Source organism: Hippopotamus amphibius, chromosome 11 (genome assembly GCF_030028045.1).
Source record: "Hippopotamus amphibius kiboko isolate mHipAmp2 chromosome 11, mHipAmp2.hap2, whole genome shotgun sequence".
Taxonomy (NCBI): domain Eukaryota; kingdom Metazoa; phylum Chordata; class Mammalia; order Artiodactyla; family Hippopotamidae; genus Hippopotamus; species Hippopotamus amphibius.
The window spans coordinates 40626371-40647463 of NC_080196.1; the positions used below are offsets into that span (position 1 = coordinate 40626371).

General features: G+C 53.0%; 1 protein-coding gene across 1 annotated transcript; it reads right to left on the bottom strand.

Annotated features, from left to right (window-relative positions):
• Window positions 1-4066: 4066 nt before the first annotated feature.
• On the bottom strand, window positions 4067-13568 carry MAPK13 (mitogen-activated protein kinase 13). The gene is made up of 12 exons (XM_057698987.1): window positions 13361-13568; window positions 12420-12549; window positions 11083-11141; window positions 7553-7661; window positions 7330-7359; window positions 6874-6921; window positions 6631-6745; window positions 6412-6483; window positions 5747-5826; window positions 5406-5484; window positions 5147-5323; window positions 4067-4883 (listed from the first exon to the last, which is right to left on the bottom strand). The coding sequence occupies exons 1-12, from the start codon at window positions 13477-13479 to the stop codon at window positions 4801-4803; spliced, it is 1101 nt and encodes a 366-aa protein (XP_057554970.1). The 5' UTR covers window positions 13480-13568; the 3' UTR covers window positions 4067-4800.
• Window positions 13569-21093: the final 7525 nt, after the last annotated feature.

Here is a 21093-nt window from a genome sequence, read left to right on the forward strand (position 1 = left end):
CCAGGTGCAGATCTGGGCGTTTCCAACCTGGCTCCACGGTCATGCGAGGCGAGCCGTGGGGGCAAAGATGGTGGTACAATGAGGGGTTGGTTAAGAAGTAGCAGAGGATCCCTAAAATCACATTTTAGTATCCAGGACAAGGGTTTTTAACCGGGGTCCACAAACCATAGACTGTACACTGGAATTCAGGGGTCCATGAACTTGGATTGGAAAATATTACAACTTGTAAAAGCAGCAAACTACAGTTGCATTAGCAGGGCCAGTAGAAAGCAGAGCTTTTCATTTCCCTTTACAGTTGCTGCAGATATCTTGAAACATTGTGTAAACTCATTTCTTTTTTTTTAAATAAATTTATTTTTACTTATTTATTTTGGCTGCCATGGGTCTTCGCTGCTGTGCACAGGCCCTCTCTAGTTGGCATGTGGGCTTCAGTAGTTGCAGCATGTGGGCTCAGTAGTTGTGGCTTGCAGGCTCTAGAGCGCAGGCTCAGTAGTTGTGTTGCACAGGCTCAGTTGGTCCGCGGCATGTGGGATCTTCCTGGACCAGGGCTTGAACCCATGTCCCCTGCATTGGCAAGCAGATTCCCAACCACTGCGCCACAAGGGAAGCCCCTAAACTCATTTCTACTTCAAATTTACAGTAGTTTATTGGGGTCACCCCTTCAATCCTGTTATTTAATGTGTTAACAAAGAAACCCATGTGTTACATCACACACTTAAATATTTTCACTACTGTATTTCAACATAACTAGCTTCCTTTGTGATCCTGTGTATTTTATTTTATGCATAAGAAAATATTTTGAGAAGGAATTCACGGCACAAAAAAGGTCAGGAACCCCCAGATTGGGGGGCCCTTGTTTACATTCTGGCCTAGAGTGAGGATGGCTGCCCAGCTGAGCACAGGCTCCCACAGGAAGAACCAGGTCAGAATCCCACCAGGCACTGCTCCTGCTCTAGGAAATCTTGGGGTGGGGGTGTGGGGGTGAGGCATGACAGCAACAACCCCCTGAGATCTTTAGCTTGATGGGGTGGCCGTGGGCCTCTGCTGCCCATTGTGAGAAAGGAGAAAATCACCAGCCTCTTCCTTTAAATCATAGGGGGGTCAGGGAGAATGAGGACAGAGCCCCAAGCTCACTGTGGAATAAAGGGAGGAGAGTACCCAGCTTTCGTTCTTAGGGGATTGTTTCAGCCCAATTTAAGGACACAGAAACCAAGCATGGGGAAAAGAGGCAGGAAGAGATTCCTCCCTCCCCAGCTGTGGTTGTACCTCGGCTCAGGGACATGACTGTCCCACACCTTCCGGGAGAACAAAAGCTATTTCAACGTGCCAGGTGCAAGTTGAGCCAAGCCTTCTTTCAAGCAAGCCTCCAGCCTCACAGGCGCTGGGACATCCGTGCACACCTGGCTCTCCCTGCAAGGGCAGTTCCTCCATCTCTGCCTGTCCACGTGCTACCCCTTACTGGGAGCAGTGCCACCCCCATTTCATGCCAGGCTAGCCCTGCCCCAAGTGACACAAATTGCCAGGCCCCAGTGGCAGGCCCCGCCTGCCTTGGGAGAGGAGCTGTGCCTTTGCGCAAAGACACCCTTCGTTTCACAAAGGAGGGAATCAAGGGCATAACTGCTGTTACTGACTTCTCTCCAGTCCCTGAGTCTGGCCTCCTTACCTATGTCAAGACCTTTTGAGTTGCCCCACTGGCCACAGGGCAAAGCTCAACCCTGTCCACCAAGGGCCAGGGGCAAAAGACCTGCAGGCGGATCTTACAGCTCTCACACTTGTGAGAGTAACTGAGCCCAGAACCCCAAGCTCAGCCCCTCTTCCCCGACCCAGCCTGAGACTGGACTCATTTCCTGTCACTCTGGCCAGGTGCCCACAGAGTAAGGCAGAACCCACAAACTCTGTTCACACTGCTCAGCACCTTCACCTCCCTCTGGAGAAACTTCCAAAGTTTGAGATAACTATAGGGAAGAGGCCGAGGTAACACACGGAAGTTTAATTCTGGGTGGGGGTTGGACTGGAGGACACTGAGGGATGATGGGGAGAGGCCTGGGAGTCTGAGAGCCTGAGATTTTCAGGGGAAAAGCTCTAAGGTACAGACCAGGCCACCCACTTCTGCTTCCTGCTGGATTCTCTGCTGCCCTGGATACCACGCTGGTCTGATCCGGGCAGAGAAACAACCAACAGGCCCCTGGGACATCATTCGTTCATAAATGTTCCAAGCAGGGGCTCAAAGCGGGCAGTGGGGAGGGAGGCAGCACCATAGACACTGTAAAAGCTGTTCATGGAGGGCCAGGGGCAGAGGGAGGAAGCTGTCCATTCTCTGATGGAGGGTGGTGGAGAATGACTTCCTGCAGGGAGGCCTGAGGCGAAGTCTTGAGGGATAAGGAGGATGTTCCTGAGGGAGGAGAAGGAGGGAGGGCCTTCTCCGCAGAGGCCTGCTTGGGGAGAAGCAGTGTTGGGACCTGCATGCTGGGCTGCACCAGGCAAAGCGGGTTCTGTGCGTGCTGGCCATCAGAAGAAAGGGGGGGCCTGCGGTTAAGCACGTTTGGCAAGCTCTGGATTAGACACTGTTGAACATTCTCTTCACTGTAGGACGTATGAGAACCTTTAACCTGTTAATGAGCCTCATGGTGTATACCAGGACTGGTGTTCCCTGGCAGGCCATGCGGGCATAAGGAAAACGGGAGGCAGCAGGAACAGATAAGGTTAGAGAATTCAGGGGGCTTTGAACACTAGGCCAAGAAGGCCGGACTTTCCTTGGGGCTATTGAGGTGTCTCAGAAGGCAATTCACTGAAGGATTTAGACTCAGGGGACCTGGGGCAGTTTGGTCACCAGCAAGGTCAGAGCCCCTCTCTCCATCCACTCCTCCCTCCATGGGAGAGAAAACAGGATCCCTGGACACAGGCAGCAGTGCAGAAGCTCAGAGACAGGCTAGAAGGGCGGGGAGGCTGGCAACCCTTGAATCCGAGCTTGGGTTGAGAGCCTTTGGCACAGTGGTCAAGACGGCTCTAGTTCAAATCCTGACTTCACCACTTTCTCACTGTGGGTATCTCTCTGGGACCTCAAGCTTTTTCTTCTTTTTTAAAAATGGACATTATTTTTTAGCGCAGGTTTAGGTTTACAGAAAAATTGTGCCAAAAATACAGAAGGTGCCATAAACTCTCTCCCTCCCACCTCCATGGTTTCCCCTAATATTAAATATTAACATCTTGCATTAATGCGGTACGTTTATTGCAATCAGTGAACCAGATTGGTACATTATTATTCAGGAACGTCCATAGTTTATCTGAGGGTTCATTCTTTGTGTTGTACAGCTCCACTGGTTTTGACAAATGCATAAGGTCATGTATCTACCATGACATCATTCTGAATAGTTTCACTGCCCTAAAAATACCCTGACTGAGCCTCAGTTTTAACATCTCTAAAATGGGAGTGTGAAAGTCATCTGAAGCCCTTCAGTCTCCCATTATAGGTTTCTAACTTAGGTCTTTTGACAAATTAAGTAGTACTGAAATAAATCAACTAAACGTTTCTCTAAATGTGGTTGATATCCATCAGAATCACTGGGCTTGGGTAGAGATGAAGGGGTCCTCATTCAAACATTCGAGGGTCTCAACCCCAGACCTGCTATATCAAAATCCCAGGGGCTGGGCCCACAAATCTGCATTTTAACCAGGCCCTGGTGCCTAGGGAAGTTTGAGACCTGAACAGAGTTTTCAAACCTAAACAGAAGGATCCAATCCATTGTCAGGTTAACGCTCAGGAGAGATGTACGATCCCCCAAAGGGGGAAGGAGCAGAACCGTTTTCCTGGAAAAAGCCCATTTCTGCCTTCTGCAGCTCCCAGTCAACAAGCCTGCCCTTGTTTCATATCTTGATTTCTAATCACTCACCCAAAATAACCTGCACGCAGTGTCTCACCAGCTGCAGCTCCCTCTGCAACGCCCCTAATTTAGCAGCCAAACACGTTTGGCTCCACAACAAAGGGGCTCTGGGATGGGGCTCCTCCCTCATGGCCATCTGCAGTGGGTTGAATAAGGTGCCCCCCAAATTCACGTCCACCCAGAACCTCAGAATGTGACTTTATTTAAAAATGAGATATTTGCAGACGTAATTACTAAGGATTAAGATGAGATCATACTGGATTAGGGTGGGTCCTAAATTCAGTGACTGATGTTCCTATAAGACCAGCCAGAGACAGAGATACACGGAGCAGAGAAGGCCACGTGAAGACAGAGGCAGGGGTAGGGGTGCTGCAGCTATAAACCAAAGAACACCAAAGATTCCAGGAGGCACCAGAAGCTGAACAGAGGCCAGGAGCGATTCTTCCCTAGAATCTTCAGGGGGAACATGCCCCTGCCAACACCTTGATTTCAGACTTCCAGCCTCCAGAACGGTGAGAATAAATATCTGTCATTTTAAGCCACCCAGTTTGTGATAATTTGTTACGGCAGCCCTAGCAAACTAATACACCATCACTGCCATAGACTCCTGGCCCGGTTCAGCCCCACTACAGCCATGAAGGTAAGGACCCCACACACAGGCGATTCTCCAGATGGGTGCTTTAATACGGCCAGTTACGATCATAGCTATTTTCTCCCAACTGACACCTCTGAATTCTGCCTCTACTAGGCCTGTTTCCTACACAAGGACAAAGGTCCTCTGTCCTCTGCTTGAAAGGCTATAATCCGAGACGGGTTGAAACTTTAGCAGTGATAAATAAACATTGGTCCCAGGGGTAGTGCCTGGCAGGTGGTACCATGCGGCCGTTCCTGGGCTCAGCCTACGGTCAGGCTAGACGGGTCACTGAAGCCTCATGCCACTCCGGCGCCGAGAGTCCTTCCGGGCGATGGGGCTGAAGTTCACAATCTCCTTGTAGATGTGTTCTGAGGAAGGTTCAAGGGGTAGGGGGTGCTGAGGGCAAGAGAGAGAGCCCCCCCACCCCCAACAGACAGAGTGTGGAGCAGGAAGTCAGCTCAGCGCAGAGGGAAAGAAGTGCACACAGGAGACGATACCTGCTCAGAGGGAAAGAGGCGATAGTTTCCAGCAGGGCGCTGGGGCCGGCTGAGGCCGGGCGGGAAAACGAAGCAGGCCGCGGAGAGGGAGGCTACAGGCAGAGAGGAAGGAGCCCGAGGTCCCAAGCGCTTACGCTTCCATTCCTCCACCGTGAGTTTCTCATGTTCCAAGAAATCATCGAATGGTTGCTGGGCCTCCGTCTCCTCCTCAGGGTCCCGGCAGGACTCAAAGAACGGGTGGGTGAGGGCCTGAGAGGCGGTCAGGCGCTTATCCACGTCCAGCTCCAGCATCTTCTCCAGCAGGTCTGTGGCTGCAGTCGCGGACTGTGAGCCTCACGCCCCAGGCCCGGGAAAGCCTGCCCCCTGAGACAGACTGCAGGCCCCAAAACTCACCCTGCGGGCTGGCATGTGGGAAGAGCTGCGAGAAATCCTTCTTGGGGCTTTGTGGCAGGGACTGGATGTACGATTTGGCCTGGAAGACAGAGAAGTACTGAATAATCCCCAGTTGTCAGCCCCTCAGGGCTCAGGCCAGGGGCTATAGAGCAGGGACCCCAGAAAAGCCCCTGAGCGGGGCTGAAGGCTCAGTTCAGAATCCAAAGTGAGATGAAGGCAAGAGCCCTTGCAGGGCAGAGGGGAGATGCAGGTGAGCCCACCTCCCCAAAGGCCTGCAGCCCACCTGACCCTGGTCAGCCAAGTGCACAGCCCTGGCCAGCCTGGGCCCACCCACCACTCACCGCTTTGTCATTCAGCTTCTGCACAAACTCGGCACCTGGCACCCCGGTCACCTTCAGGATCTGGGTCAGCTGGTCCAGGTCTTGGCAGCAGGTTAAGGCTTCACCTCACTCCCTGGGGGTTGGTCTGAAGCTGCCCTTCCTGCTGCCCCTCCATCAGGCCCACCCAGCATTGTGAACCATCCGGGTTCCAGATGCTCACCTCCTCCTGCTTTCAGCAGGGGGAGGTTCATCCTTGAGGACTGAGGTCTCTGGAAGGCTTCCCACCTGCCAGGCTGGGTAAAGGGTCCCTCCCCACAAATGCCCCTGCATGTGCCACCTTCCTGGCCTCATCCCACTCAGTCACCTCCATCCATTTCTTTGTCGACTTCCCCCCACACCCTCACACTCTGAGTTTGGCAGGGAGACCCCACATCTTCTCCTTAATCCCTGCCCAGCACACACAGGTGCCCATTTCAGGTGCATCGTGCCAAAAAGTCAGGTATTTTCTGCATGGCGGTGGAATGACAGGTGACTAGTTTTCATCACTTTGCTTCTCTGTACTTTAAAATTGTTCCACAGGGAGCATGTATCACTTTCACATTAAGGAAAAAAGAGATTAAAGTAATAAAGTGTCTGTTGAAAGAATGAATTCCTGGATGGAGTTTGGCTTTTCCAGCAAAGGATACAATCTTTCCCCTTGAACAGAGTTTTCCCAGTCAGCATCTCTGCCATGATACAGCCCACGGACCAAATGTCCACTGCAGAGGGAAGGGGAGGAAGTGTCACCCGGACCAGCTGACCAGGACCCGGCAGTCAGTCAACCCAGAGTCACCCAGACAGCCTTGAGGAAGCTGTCAGAGAAGACCCCCAGCCCTCTTGCCTGCCCTGGGCAGCTGACCACTGACCAGTCTGGTTGTAGTGCATCCAGCTGAGGATCACCTCAGGGGCCCGGTACCAGCGGGTCACCACATAGCCAGTCATCTCTGCATTTGCATGCCGGGCCAACCCAAAATCCAAGATCTACGACTCGGGGCACACAGGAAAAAGGAGCTCGCTGAAGAGAGATGCCTCCCCAAGCAGCTTCTGGGGGCTCCTGTGGGAGAGGGGCCCGCCCCAACCCCAGGCTGACCCTGCCTGGGCCCGCTCACCTTCAGCTCACAGTCCTCATTCACAGCGAGGTTGCCCGGCTTCAGGTCCTAGATGAGAGGAGAGATGGAGCACTCGGCCGAGGCAGAGATGGGAGCTGTCCCCACTCTGCTGCCACCCAGCTTGGGACCTTGGCCAGACCCCTGCCCCTCTCCCTGGGTGCCAGTCTCCTGTGCAGAATGAGGGTTGGACTAGGTGTCCCCTAGGGCCCATCCAGCTCTAAAATGCTCCTGACTCTTAGAGCCTGGAACACCCAGCTCAGGCTTGCTTTGCTGGCAACATTTTCCCAGGAAGTTCCACAGAACGCAGCAGTTCTTCTGAGCGGGTCCTCCTGGGCCAAGCCTCCGTCTGAAAAATTCACTTTCCCTGTTCCTTCCACCTCCAGGAACACCCTAACCCTAACCCTAACCCCCAGGGGTGGGCAGGGCCTCTGAGGATGTAGCAGAGAAAGCACTCACCCTGTGGACGACCCCAGCTGAGTGGATGTACTGTGTTGGGGAGAGAGAGGGAGAAGGGTGAGCCCGGTGCCTGACTTTTGCACCAGGTGTTTCAGGCTGGCTCAGAGATCTCCTCTGCCCTGTCATGGTGTGCTCTCCCAGCCTTCAAGGCCTGGCCTCCCCCCAAACCCCAGGTCTCAACTCCAAGCCCTTCTCCTCTGCCATCTTGCAGGCTCGCACCCACCTTAAGACCTTTGAGCATCTGATACACCAGGTACTGGATCTTGTCCTCACCGAACTCCATCCCCATGATCTTCTGCAGGTCCGTCTGCATGAAGGGCATCACCAGGTAGCTGCAAGTCATGAGGACTTCTTCAACAGTCCCCGGCCCCACCCCCAGCCCCAGGTCCGAGCTCAGAGAAGGGGCAAGGGGCTGGGGTGGAACAGAGGCCTTAGGGATGACCTTCATGTGCGAAAAGAACCAGCCTCACCACAGCCAGCCAGACCCCCAGGCAGGGGGCCTCCTGGCTCCTGGCTCCCAGCCCAGCCCTGGTGGCTGCCCTGTTGGCAGAGCTCCGTGTAAGTATTTCAGCTGGAGCTGTGCTCAGGAAAACCGAATGGAGCAGCGTTCCCTCTCTTCACACGTGTCCTCTGCTTGCCCTCCTCCACGCCCCACAGAAAGCCACTGCTGTGAGTTAGGAGCATTTGCCGGTATTTCATTCTGCTTCTGTACAAATATTTTCTCCCCCAGAGGGTCATGCCTTGCCGAGGTGGCTCCTCAAACATCCAAAAATGTCCTCCTTCCAAGAAGGAAACAATAAAACAGTTTCCAGGAGGGTGAAGAAGGAGGTAGTTGAGCCATCGCACCCTCTTAATGGGATTGCAAAACAGGTCAAAGTCAGCAAAATGTGACTGTTACTCAAGGCAGTAACAGCAAAGTCCAGAACAAAAAAGGTAATGACTTAGAAAGGAATTAAAAAAAAAAAAAAGGATGTGGAGGCCACCTCCATGAGCCTCCGACTTCTGAAGTCTTCTTCCACCTGAACACACACTCGCTACCCTCCCCAACCCCCCGTGCACCGGGACCCTGCTCCATGCGCAGTCCCTTCCCCAGCTTTGTGTGTCACCGCTACATGGACCCTGCTTCTTTTCTCTCAGCTCCTGCTCCTGTCCCACCAGCCCAACACGCACACCTATGGCTCCCTTTTTTTTTCTTAATGGTATTTTTAAAATATTTATTTTAATTTTATTTATTTATTTGGCTGCGTTGGGTCTTAGTTGTGGCACGCAGGATCTTCCTTGAGGCATTCAGGCCCTTCGTTGCCACACATGGGCTTCTCTCTAGCTGTGGAGTGCAGGTTTTTTCTTCTCTTGTTGTGGCGCGTGGTCTTAGTTGCCCCTCGTGTGGCTCCAGAGCACGCAGGCTCCGTAGTTTGCAGCACACAGTCTCTCTAGTTGAGGTGCTCAAGCTCAGTAGTTGCGGCGTGCAGTTGCCCATGGCATGTGGGATCTTAGTTCCCTGACCAGGGATTGAACCCGCCCCTGCATTGGAAGGCGGATTCTTTTTTTTTAAATTAATTAATTAATTAATTAATTTATCGGCTGTGTTGGGTCTTTGTTGCTGCGTGCAGGCTTTCTCTAGTTGTGGCGAGGGGGGGCCACTCTTCATTGCATTGCTCCGGCTTCTCTTTGCAGTGGCTTCTCTTGTTGTGGCGCACAGGCTCTAGGTGCGAGGGCTTCAGTAGTTGCGGCACGTGGGCTCAATAGTTGTGGCGGGCTCTAGAGCAAAGGCTCAGTAGTTGTGGTGCACAGGCTTAGTTGCTCCCCAGCATGTGGGATCCTCCTGGCCCAGGGGTTGAACCCATGTTCCCTGCATTGGCAGGTGGATTCTTAACCACCATGCCACCAGGGAAGGCCTGGAAGGCAGATTCTTTACCACTGGACCACCAGGGAAGTCCTCCCTTTCTTTATACTGAAACTTTTGGAAAGCTTGACACTCCCTCAAAATTCTCTGCCACTTCTACCTCTGGTCAGACTCTCTCTGCTCTTCCTCTTGTACCTTCTTTTTAGTGTTGATACCTTTTTTTTTTTTAATTTTATTTATTTAGGTCTTAGTCGTGGCACACGGGATCTTCATTACGGCACGTGGGCTTCTTAGTTGCAGCATGCAGACTCTTAGTTGCAGCATGCATGGGGGATCTAGTTCCCTGACCAGGGATCAAACCCGGGGCCCCTGCACTGGGAGCGCAGAGTCTTAGCCACTGGACCACCAGGTAAGTCCCTTTAGTGCTGATACCTTAATCAATAGTATCGAATCACGTTCTACACTAGCCTGTCCCTGGGCTTTGGCTATCATCCACCAGTGATTATTCTGGCCCAAATCCACATCCCTAAGCCAGCCCTTCCTAAACTCCAGGTTTATTTGCAACTGCTGATTAAACAATGGAATGTTCATAGGCTCTTCAAAAATGCAGTGTCCAAAATGGAGTTCATTATCTTCCTCCCAAGATCTGTTCTTCCTCCACCTTGTATTGGAGCAGGAACCTGGCATCCCCTGACCTATGCCACCTCTCCCAGCCACTGCGTCCCCAGGGGTACAACATTCTGACAGTCCTGCCTCTCGATGGGTCTCAAGTCTGCTCTCGGGACCCCATCACCTCTACTTTATTTAAATCAAGGTCTGGGTCTCAAACACTACCCTCCAGGTTTCCTGCCTCCCAGAGCTGCGCCCTGCTCCTTTCTTGCTGCTGCCGAGTGTATCCCCAAAATCTGATCTGACCACATCACTTCCCTGCTCAGAACCTCCATAGACTTGAGGATGACTGTGGGATCAAGTCTGGACTCAGCCTAACCAAACCAGCTGCTGGCCTCACCTAGCCACACTGCACTTGTCAATATTGCCCAAATGGCCCAGCCTCTTTCATGCATCATGGCCTTTGCCCATGCAGCTCTTTCTACCTGGGATGCCTTCAGCCCCTTCTACCTCAGGCAAACGTCGACTCATCCTTCAGGACTGAGTTCATAGTTGCCTCCTCTGTGAAGCCCGCTGAGGCAGCTTGCTGTTCCCAGCTCTCTACCCAGATCTAGAGCACTGACTACCACTGTCAGTACTCACCACTGTCAGCCTCCAAGGTCCACTTTAAATTCCCAAAACTAAGCCCAGGAAAAAAAAAATCTATTCAAAATCACTGCATTAAATTGAAAGCAAAAGCAACCTAACAAAAAGACCTGCAGCTGCATTTGAAATAGGACTGAAAAAAAAAATTTCACCTTCCCAAAGATTCCTAAATTTTAGACCAATTACTGCGCTAGCAAACCCATGCATTTAGCAATTAACTTTTCTTGTTCTGTGTGACTCTGACAAACATCCCATCAGCCAGAGGCGGCCAAGGCTTCCTGATCCTCGCTTCATCCTAGGAAGAGTCCCGAGGTCCAGACCCACACCTGCATGCCCAGGAAATGGTGAGGTAGGTTGATGCAAACCCTGTGGGGATTGGCAACGACATCTCTGTGCTCTTAAAGCCGGGTGAAGCAAAGCAGATGAGCAGAGAGCTCTGCGTCAGGCAAGACCCCCACAAAGCCCCCCCCACATCTTCCTGCTTGCCTGTCTCCCTACCCTTGGCTGGAAGAATCTCTCCACAGCACAGAGGCACAGGGACTCCTGGGGCAGGAAGCCCCCCTACCCAGAAAAGAGAATCTGGACCCTCCCCTTACTTGCTCTCAGTGTCAAGTAAGGCCTGCAAATGTCCTGGAACCCAGCACAGCCCAACTCACAAGTCATGGAAGTTGCGCAGGGAAGAGGCTGAAGTGAAGACATCCAGGAGTCCGATGACCTGGGGAGATGGTTGCCAGTGTGGGCTGGGCAGCCGCTGCAGCCCTCTGCTCCCCTCCTCTGGGGCCCCAGGCTTGCACAGGACCACCTGCCCTTCCCTGAAACACCATTTCCAGCAGGAAGCAGGTGCCCAGCCTTCTGGGAAGCAGTGAAAGAGGCAGAGGTGGAAGAGGAATTCCTCTAAGTGGGAGGGGGTGTGCAGTGCACAGTGATGGAGAGTCAGGCTGCGGAGAAGGGGAGGTGGACATTCCTGTGCTCTCTGACCCCAAGTCTGGGGTTCAGGACAAGCAGCACAAACCCGCTCTCAACCCAAGCAGGGAACCACAAGTGGCGAAAGGAATCAAGGAGGGAACAGAGAAGGGGACTTCCAACCGGCAGGCTCCCTGCCCTGACCTTGGGTCTCTCACCACATCCAACCTTGCCTGCCAAAGGGCTGGTTCAGAACTGGGGGCAAGATTACCCTAGCTGGAGGCCATGAGGAGGGGGTTGCTGAAGAGGAAAGGGGCTTAACATGTGAGCAATATTTTGTAACCACTATTTTAAATGCCTGCCTTCCAATCTGCAAAAAAGCCTGGGCTCCAGGCCCAGCACCGGGTCACCAGTCTTCCTGGCTATTTCAATCAGACAGGACAGTCTAGAGGTCAGGCACTGGGGCCTGGAGCCAGATTAGCTTGGTTCAAATCCCAGCTCTGCCTCTGACTAACCATATAGCCTGTGAGTCTTTCTGTGCCTCAGTTTCCCCATCTATATATAGGGGTAATAGTACTTTTGTGATATTGTGAGGATTAAACAAGTTAGTTTATGCAAAGTTCTTAGAACTGTGCTTGGCACATAATACGTGCTCATAAGTATCTATTATTCTTGTTAACATGTGGAAACCTCAATCGGGATTCTGGGCACGACCTCAGATCTAGAACAAACTAAGAAGTTCCTCTGCGCCTATTTCCTCATTACAGTGAGACAGTAAATCTGCACCTCACAAAGTTCGTTCTCCTCCACTGCCCAAGATTCCCTTTGCACTCTTCCTGGGGAGTAGGCAGGGTGGGTCCTGGCACCTGATTTTAATAACTAGGTGAGGAACGAGGATCAGAGGAGCAGGGAGGAGGTTCACCTTCTGCTGGCCGTGTTACAAGTTCCCTGCACCCTCTTGGGCCATCTCCCGTGTGTGCTACCCTGCTCCCCCCACCCAACCCCCCACATGGAGAGGCCTGGCCAGGACCTTTGCTGGGGCTGCCATCCACTCCCTGCCTCCCCGAAGCAGCCCCCAGGCCCAGCCTACGTTCTCATGCTGCATGTGTTTCAGCAGCAGCAGCTCGCGATAGGCCCGCTTGGCAAAGATCTCAGACTGGAAGGGCCGGCTCAGCTTCTTGATGGCCACCTTCTCCCCTGACCGCTTGTCGATGGCTGAGCTGCAGGGTCAAAGGCAGGTCAGCAGGCAGCGGCTCCCCCCCACCCAACCCTAGGACTCCGGATCCTGGGTGGTATCTCCCAGGCCACCTGGGGAGCCATTGGCCATCCTTATCCCAATCCCTCCTGGCCAGCAGTCTAAGCTGGAAGGAACTGAGGCCCGCCACCTGAAATGTGGGTGAGCAGCTGAAAGCCCAGTGGGCCTGGGAGAAGGGGTGGGGAGCAGGCAGAATCTGAGAGAGGTGCACTGCACCAGGGTCAGACACAAATTAATGCCAACAGGATCCGGAGCAACCTGGCAAGTCACTTCTTGTCTGGGCCTCAGTGTACCCATTGGTAACAATGGGGATTCGCCTGGATGAACTCTGGGGTCCTCTGTAAGGTTCAAGTCCTGGAGAAACTGATCCAGTCCTGATACAACCCACAGAAACCCCCGCCAAGCCGGTGGGAAAAGTGAGATGGTGCCTGGAGCGGCCCCAGGCCAGCCTCCACAGCCTGAGGCTCCTGCTCCTACTCCCTACCCAGCCTGCAGCCTCCTCCCAGCTCCGGGGCTCTGCCCCAGAAAGGCACCCGCGAAGGTCTTGCAAGCCCGCAGGGCTCTGGACCTTGGGGTCCTCCATCAAGGTGGCGGGCGCACAGCCTTGAGGAGAGGGGACACCAGAGGCCGGTCCAGGAAGGGGGCATCGGCTGGGCCCCTGCTCTTCCGGAGGCTCCACTGGCGTCCCGGTGCCTGGACGCCCACCAGCGGTCCGCCCCCGAGGCCCCAGGCACCCCCCGCTCCCCACAGCCGGCGCACAGGCCCGGGGGTCTCACCACACGGCGCCGTAGGCCCCGCTGCCTACGTGCGTCAGGGACACGTAGGTCTTGGGCAGCTCCCAGGCGGTCTTGTTGACGTCCTGCTTGTAGAAGCCCCTTTTCCGGGTGAAGCTCATCCCGGGCACTCAGTCTTGGCGGCCGCAGCGCGATGGCTGCGTTCGCCGCCCGCCAGGCTCCCAGGACCCGGCCCCCGCCCGCCGTGCCCGCCGTGCCCGCCCCGCGCCGCCCGCTCCTCCCCCGTGCGAGGGCGGGGGCGCGTCCCACCTGCCGGCTCGCCCAGGTGCGCCCCGCGGCCACGCCCGGGCCTGCCCGACTGCCGAGCCGGGGAGCCCCAGATTTCCGCCAGCCCCGGCGCTTGGGGCCCCGGCCTCAGACCAGCCAGAAGCGGCAGGTGCGCCGCCGGGCAGGGAAGGGGCGCTTTCCGCCGTGTGCTGGGATAGACCCCAGGGGCTCCCACGGAGGGCGGAAGGCGAGAAGACAGCCTCCCAGCTCCCTCCGGCGCGGGACTCTGCAGGAGGATCTCCCCGGAGATTTGGAAGACAATTCTGGGAAATAAAGCAGAACAAAACCGCACAACCTTTTGATTACGGAAAGTTTCAAACATAACAAAAGTAGACAAACTCAGTGCTTCTTACATTTGAATGTGCACACGAATCCTCTGGGAATTATATTTTATTAAATACAGATTCTGATTCAGTAGATCTAGGGTGGAGCCAAGATTCTGCATTTCTAACTAGCTCCTAGACTCGGAGTCTCTCTGGACCACACTTTGACAGGGAGGTTCTAATGACCCTGCATGACCCCAGTCCCACAGCTTCAACTACATCAACTCTTAACCAATTTTGTTTCCTCTACATACTTCCTCCTCATCATTTTGAAGGAAAACCAGGCAACATATTTCATCCATAAATATTTTTTGTATCTCTAAAAGATAAGGATTATTTTAAAAACACAACTACAATATCATTTTTACACCTAAAATTAATAACAGTATTTCTGTAATAACAACTATCCAGTAAGGTTCAAAGTTCCAGCTTTGAGTGTAGTGTTTCCTGGCTTCCTAATGCCCCGTGAGGGCAATGACAAGCCAGGGCCTTCTGCCACCTGTGTCTGGTGGCTTGTGCATCCTGAAGAAGATTCTACGCTCAAATTAAATTACCAAGACCTCCCGGGAACAGGGGCAGGGGCAGAGAATGGCCGCAAGAGGTCCAGATGCCTGGTCTGGCTTGTCTGACCCCTTGCTGGCCTGGGAAGGGGGCTGTGGAAGGGATGGTGACCACTTGGTTCACTTTGTCAACAGGAGAGAAGAAGGAAAGGAACTTGCTTGTAGCCTACAGAAAACTGGGGCACCTCCCTAGAGAGTCTTCAGCACCCAAACCCTGTGTCGCAGGCCCTCCCACACAGTCCTGCAGCATCAGGCACAGCCCAGACCATTGGGGGTGTGGGGGAGGGAGATACAGGGATCCCACAGGAATGCCCAGTAGGCACTGCAGACAGAGAATCAGTAGGATGTGAAGAACTATATGGAGAATGAATGGAAGAGTCAGCCCATTAGAAGGGAGAAAATATTTATTTAGTGAACACTTGTGTTTGCCACATGCTAGTCATTATTCTAAATGTTTTACATACACAACTCCCTTAATCCTGGTAAGAGGCCTATGAGTCAGTTGTAGTATGATCCTCATTTTAGAGATGAGGAACCTGAGGTACAGAGAGGTTAAGTAACTCACCCAAGATCACACAGCTGGTAAAGGGCAGAGCTGGGTTGAAGAAGCTAAGACCAACTGGTTCGAGACTCCAAGGCTATGCAATGTCTCTGGGTTGAGAGGCACTTCTTCTTAAAGGAGATGGCCTGTGTTTCAAATCATCTGCCTCACCTATCATAAGGACATGTGTGCTGATCAAATCATGTCTCCCTCATACATCCTGCCCTGGGAGTCTGAAATACTCCACACCGTCTCCCCTGCACCCCGCTCCACCACCACCACCGCCCCAACTGCAGGCCTGAGACCCTATAAGAGGACAAAGGAAGGAGCTATGAGCCTGGCAGGGCTGTAGGAGTTTTGGACCTTGGGGGTTGGTGGCGCCAGTGGAAGGCGCTCTGATTCTGAAGTTGGGGTGGGACCCTGGAAGCCAGAGTCTAGGACTGGCCACAAACGAGCGAGAGTTGTCCAGGAGACTCAGGTTTCCTTCTGGGTTGAGGATCCAGTTCTCCAGGGTAGGGATGGGCCTTGAGTCTCTGTGCTGTGTGTCTTGCAAACCTGAGTGTGGCAGAGATGAGCCCAGAAAGCTGAGGGATACCAGGGAAGTGCTCATTGCCCAAGTGGGTGCAATCCTGCAAGGGCACGAGCTAGCTACTCAGGCTGTGGCTCTGAATGCCTCTTAAGCAATGGTCAGGAAGTGACTCAGGCCTCAGACTCTGCTGACACTGACCCCCACCTCAGGCCTCCGCTGGACCTGTGTTTACTCAGCAGGCAGGCAGCCTCGGAGACATGGCCTTGGGCAGTCCTGTCTGGGAAGTCATGAATGGGAGAGGAAGAGGAGAGGCCACTGAGGACCCTCTGGGTGCCCCCTTCCCACAGCCCTGGGGCTCTCTTCTCTTTGAGCTCTGAGGTCCCTCTGTTCTCCTCCTCCCAGACACTGGCCCAATGTGGTTGGTATTTGCCCTGTTAACATCGAGGCAGGTGGTAAGGAAACCAACTTTGGAATGAGACTTGCATTTCCATCCTGCTTCTGCACTACCAGCTATGTGACCCTGGGCAAAGTACCTCTCTGAGTTTCAGTGTCCTTGTAAAATGGAAATGATATTAAAACGTTTAAAGGGTCCTGGAAATGTTTCATTTCAAGTGCCATAAAACAACAACGCAGCGAGGTAGGGACCGTCAGTTCCTTCAGCCAAAGATCCCCAGAAACGCACCTGTGGGTGAACAAGCTGGGTTTGTCACTCGTTGCATTGAGGGGAGAACATGCACATGGGAACCAGGGGTGTGTCTCAGTAAGAAGGTATTGGAAAGGACTTATTGTAGGGTTTGGGCTTGTGTTAGGTGATTTGGTGGAGGGCATAAGGAAGCCAGACTTTGTTCCATATGAAGTGCCATCTGGAAGTAGAGGTGATTCTATGATTCAGTGTCTTAATAAATCTCACCCGGAGGGAGGGCCAACTAGAATGAGGAGAGAGCTGTAACTGGTAAAGCAGCAGCCTTCACTCAGGGTAGCTAGAAGGGGGTGTTTGGTCATGTTTGTGGTTTGGACAATACTTGTATTTTCTCTGTGCTCAGACATGATTACAGAGTGTCTTGTTTTTGTCTTGATCCATTGTGGTCACAGATGGCCTTGTCTTCATTCAAGAGGAGCACATCAAGATGAGCTGTGCCAGGCCAGCTCTGAGCAATGCCAGGGCCTGGCTGATGGGACTGGGCAGCTCCCAGGTGTCAGGATACCATTATTTGTCTAGTACAGATGGAGAAACTGAGGCCCAGAGGTGTTAAGTAATTTGCCCAAAATCACACATGACCAAGATGGTGGTGAACATGGTCTTCAAACCTGGTGTCCTGCTCCAGGGTCTGTACATTTAACCACCAGCCAGGCTGCCCGGTGCCCAGCAAGTGCCTGAGAAGCACCTGTTCTTGTAGTACTGTCTTCTTAGTGAGTCTGTGAGCCTCTGGAGGTCAGGAACATGGTTCTGGGGACTGTGGGCCGGCTTATTAGAAACAGACAAAAGCCCCACATGACTATGAGGCTGGGTCCCATCCTGGCCTCTCAGACTGCATCTTGCCTCAGAGATATGGCAGTTCCTCAAACACTCCAGCCCCGTCTGTCCCAAACGGCAGGGCCAGCTACTCAAATTCTCACCATGATTGTCCATGAAACTTCTACAAAAAAAAAGAAATTATGACCTGCCTGGGGTCCCGCAAGGATGAAACAGCAAGGGAGTCCAAGAGCTCTGGCTCCAAATCTGAGAGGTTCCCATGCTTCTTAAGGGCTTTTAAAACTCCACAAAACAATCAAAACTGCAAGGAGGTAGGCAGATGCAGAGGGAAGGCCCCCTGCATGTGGGGGCTGCTCTGCAGCTTGTTAAGTTAGTTAGTGAGCCTCAGACAAGTTAGTTAGCCTAAGCCTTGGTTTCCTCATCTGTAAAATGGAAGTAAGTAACAATACCCACCTCATGGGGCCGTCATGAGGACTAAAAGAGACGACAGGAAAAGCGTGTAATTCAGTGCCTGGCATGTAGTAGGTGCTCTCCAGCTGCTCCTTCCCCAGTGCTGTCCAGCTTTGCCTCCCCGGCCCAGGTACCCCAGCTGCTCTGCCCTTTTGCTGTTCAGTCCCAGCTGCAGAGGCATCTCCCTAGTCAGCTCCAACTCACATCCAACTCCTTTATCGAGTTTTTGGCAAAATACCCAGCCCAAGGATTCATTCAGCCATTCATTCAACATTTACTGTGTACCAGGGACTGACCTAGGTGCTAAGGATGTAGCAGAAGTGCAGCAGATAGGACTTCCCTGGCTGTCCAGTGGTTAGGGCTCTGCACTTCCACTACAGGGAGCTTGGGTTCTATTCCTGGTCTATCCCTATCCACGATCCCACATGTTGCACAGTGCAGCAAAAAAAAAAAAAAAAAAAAAAGAAAGAAAGAAAGAAAGAAAAGAAAAGAGAAAGAAAAAGAAATGCAACAGATAAAAATGGCTGCCACGTGGAGCTGACATTCTACTGGCAGAGGCAGATGAAAGACCAACGAACAAATATACAGTATTGGGTTGAACCATATGACATTGCTGATATTTGACCGTTTTACATGCCTCAATCAAATGTCATGTCAGATAGCATTAGGTGCTATGAAGAAAGTACTGCCAAGTAAGGATGTAAAGAAGGACTCTGAGTGCTGTTTTTAGACGCGGGAGGAGTGGGAGAGGCAGAGAAGGTCTGTCCGAGGAGGTGACAGTGGAGCAGCACCTACTGTGCAAGGAAGTGAGCCAGGCAGATCTGTGGGAGAGGAGCAGGTGCCTGCGTTTCAAACATTCCCACTCTGTTCCCACATCCGACTTGCCCTCCAGCCTCCTTCCTCCTGTGCCACCCCTTCCCTGCACTCCAACAATCTCTGGTAAGTCCAGCTCAGAGCACCTGGGGGCAGCTTACTGGCCTCTGGCTTACTGGGCCATCTTCCCCCAGTACCTCTTCCCCTTCTAGGGGCCTCAGGGCCAGAATAGAACATCCATCCCAAGAGCAGAATATCGGACCCTCCCTGCTCACAGGCACCCCTCAACTGCAGGGCTGTCCTCTCAGCCTCCCCGCCCCTTGCGTTGACCTGGTCCTCTCTCCCTGCCTCAGTGTTAGCACCCCCTGGTGGAGGATGCGGGTAGGGGCCGCTCTGCTAGAGTGGCAGTTCCCCCAACAGCCGTCTTGGGACCCAGAAGGCACACCTCCCTTTTCCACACCCTACACCACCCTGTCCCTCACACCCCTCTTCTCCACCCCAAGACCCACCTCCCTTCACCCAGCCTGCAGGACAGGCCCTCCGGTCCTTGACCCAGTCCTGTGAAGATGTGGCCTGGAGTCCGTCTGGTGGAATATTCCAGCCATGTCAAGGCCTCTGCTCCCTCTGATCTCTGCATTGTCCTTTGCAGCATTCATCACACTTTCAATTAATTTGCATTGTCTTCTGGGAGGTGTCTGTCTCCACTACTGGAAGAATGGCTCCATGAGGGCAAGGACAGTGTCTCGGTCACTGCTGAGCCCCTGGCACCATGCTGGCCCACCGTAGGTGCTCAGTAAAGACTTACTGAGGGAATGAACCAAAGATTTTTGTGTCTCTTGTGGGTACAAGAGGCAGTGAGGGGTTGTGGTTTGAGGACCCAAATGGTGGACATGAGGGAGAAACAGGAGCGGAAGGTGCTTGGCATCTGTCTACTGTGAGGCGTCTGGGGTGTGGTTTCTGTCAGTTGGGCACCTTCTGTCCTGGAAGTTTGGCTTTCACTCTTCTCTTCTTGTTCCCTGAGTCAAGGCCAGTGCGTGTTATGCTGTGTGTGCAAGGCTCGACCGCTGTGTGGTGGTAAAAAGCTCTTGATTAAGAACGATGGTGCGCAACCCAAACTTGGGGACCCCTTCTCTCCTCAAGAATTTGCACCAAACTTCATTCCAAAGCAAGCCCCTCTGTGTCTATGGCCCTCACTGCTCCCACTGAGGTTCTAGATAAGTCAGACCCTCCACCCTTTGGACATGCCCTTCCTTCCTGGTCTTTAAAGTTCGGCTCTAAACTCACCTCTTCAAAGAGGTGTTCTCAAGTGAACTGCAGACCTGCTCACCCAGGACCCCTGTACATACCCTGCCAACCCCATGACCCCAGCTGCTCCCAGTCACGCACCCCCAGGCTTTGTGACATCCATGTTCTTGGGTGAACTTGCATTCTTCTAAGTCAGTGGAGAGTAGCCAAGGACTGGGAGGCAGAGCTGGGTTTGAATCTCATGCCAACACACAGAGCTGTGTGACCTTGAGCAGGTGAGTGCATGTCTCTGAGCTTCCTCACCAGTACAGTGGGAGAGCGACACCCACCTGGCAGGAGGATTTAATGAGACTGGGGGTGCAAGGTTGAAGGCCTTGTATGTGGTGCTCCATCCCGTCCTTCAGGACTGCCATCTGCTGCCTCTTCTGAGAGTCCTCCCTGACCCATCACAAGCCATGCCCCGCCGCCTTTCCCGGCCCCTGTTTCCTTCACGACTTTATTTATCTTAGATATACCCTTCTATGTATCAGGCCTATGAGGGTAGGCATTTTGTCTATCTTGTTTGTTGCTGAATCCCAAATTCCTAGAGCAGTGCCTGAAATACACTAACTGAATGGCAGGTACATAGTAGGGGCTTTATAAACAGGAGCTACTGTTATTATCATACATCTCTGTCCTGTTTGTTTGCAACTGATAGGTTTGCCGAACTCACTTTCACGCCTGGGAGGCAGTCCTGGCTCGAATGACCTGCCAAACTGCAGTAACAGGGTCACTGTGCTGCCTGGGCTCCTGCGTGACCTGCCCAGGGAGAGGAAGCTGTGTACCTGGAGGACATCTCAACAGCCTGCTCTTCCAGGCTGGAGATGGTGCACCAGCTGGGCAGCTTGAGAGCCATGCTGAGCAGGTGTGACAGGTGAACAAGCTGTGACTAACCCTCCTGGTTAGAGCAGCCTTGCCTCCTCGTCACTCCCCACCCTGTTAGCTCCCAGTTGCCTTCGGGATAAAGTTTAAAATTCTTAGCCTGTTGGACAAGGCTTGCCCCGATCCGGGCCCTGCCCTTCTTGCTAATTGGATCCTCCATGGCACCTATACACAAACGATGTCTATCGTAACCATCTCACAAACATGCCTTACTCACCTCTGTCACCACACCTTTGCTCGAGCTGTTGCCCGTCTGGAATGCCATTCCTCTGCTTTGCCAAAGATGGGAAGGACCCTCGTGCCTCAAGACCTGGCTCAGTAGCACTTCCTGGGGTGGTTGCTCCTCCCCACAGGCTCTCTCCCTCCTCTGACTCCTGTAGGATCATGGCTCAGCAGGCCTAGAGTTAACTTTCAAACAAAACTAAACTGTAAGCGTTTTTCTTTTTTTTTAATTTACTTATTTGGTTGTGCCAGGTCTTAGTTGTGGCCAGTGGGCTACTTATTTGTGGCACGTGTACTCCTTAGTTGTGGCATGCATGTGGGATCTAGTTCCCTGACTAGGGATTGAACCCCAGGCCCCCTGCATTGGGAG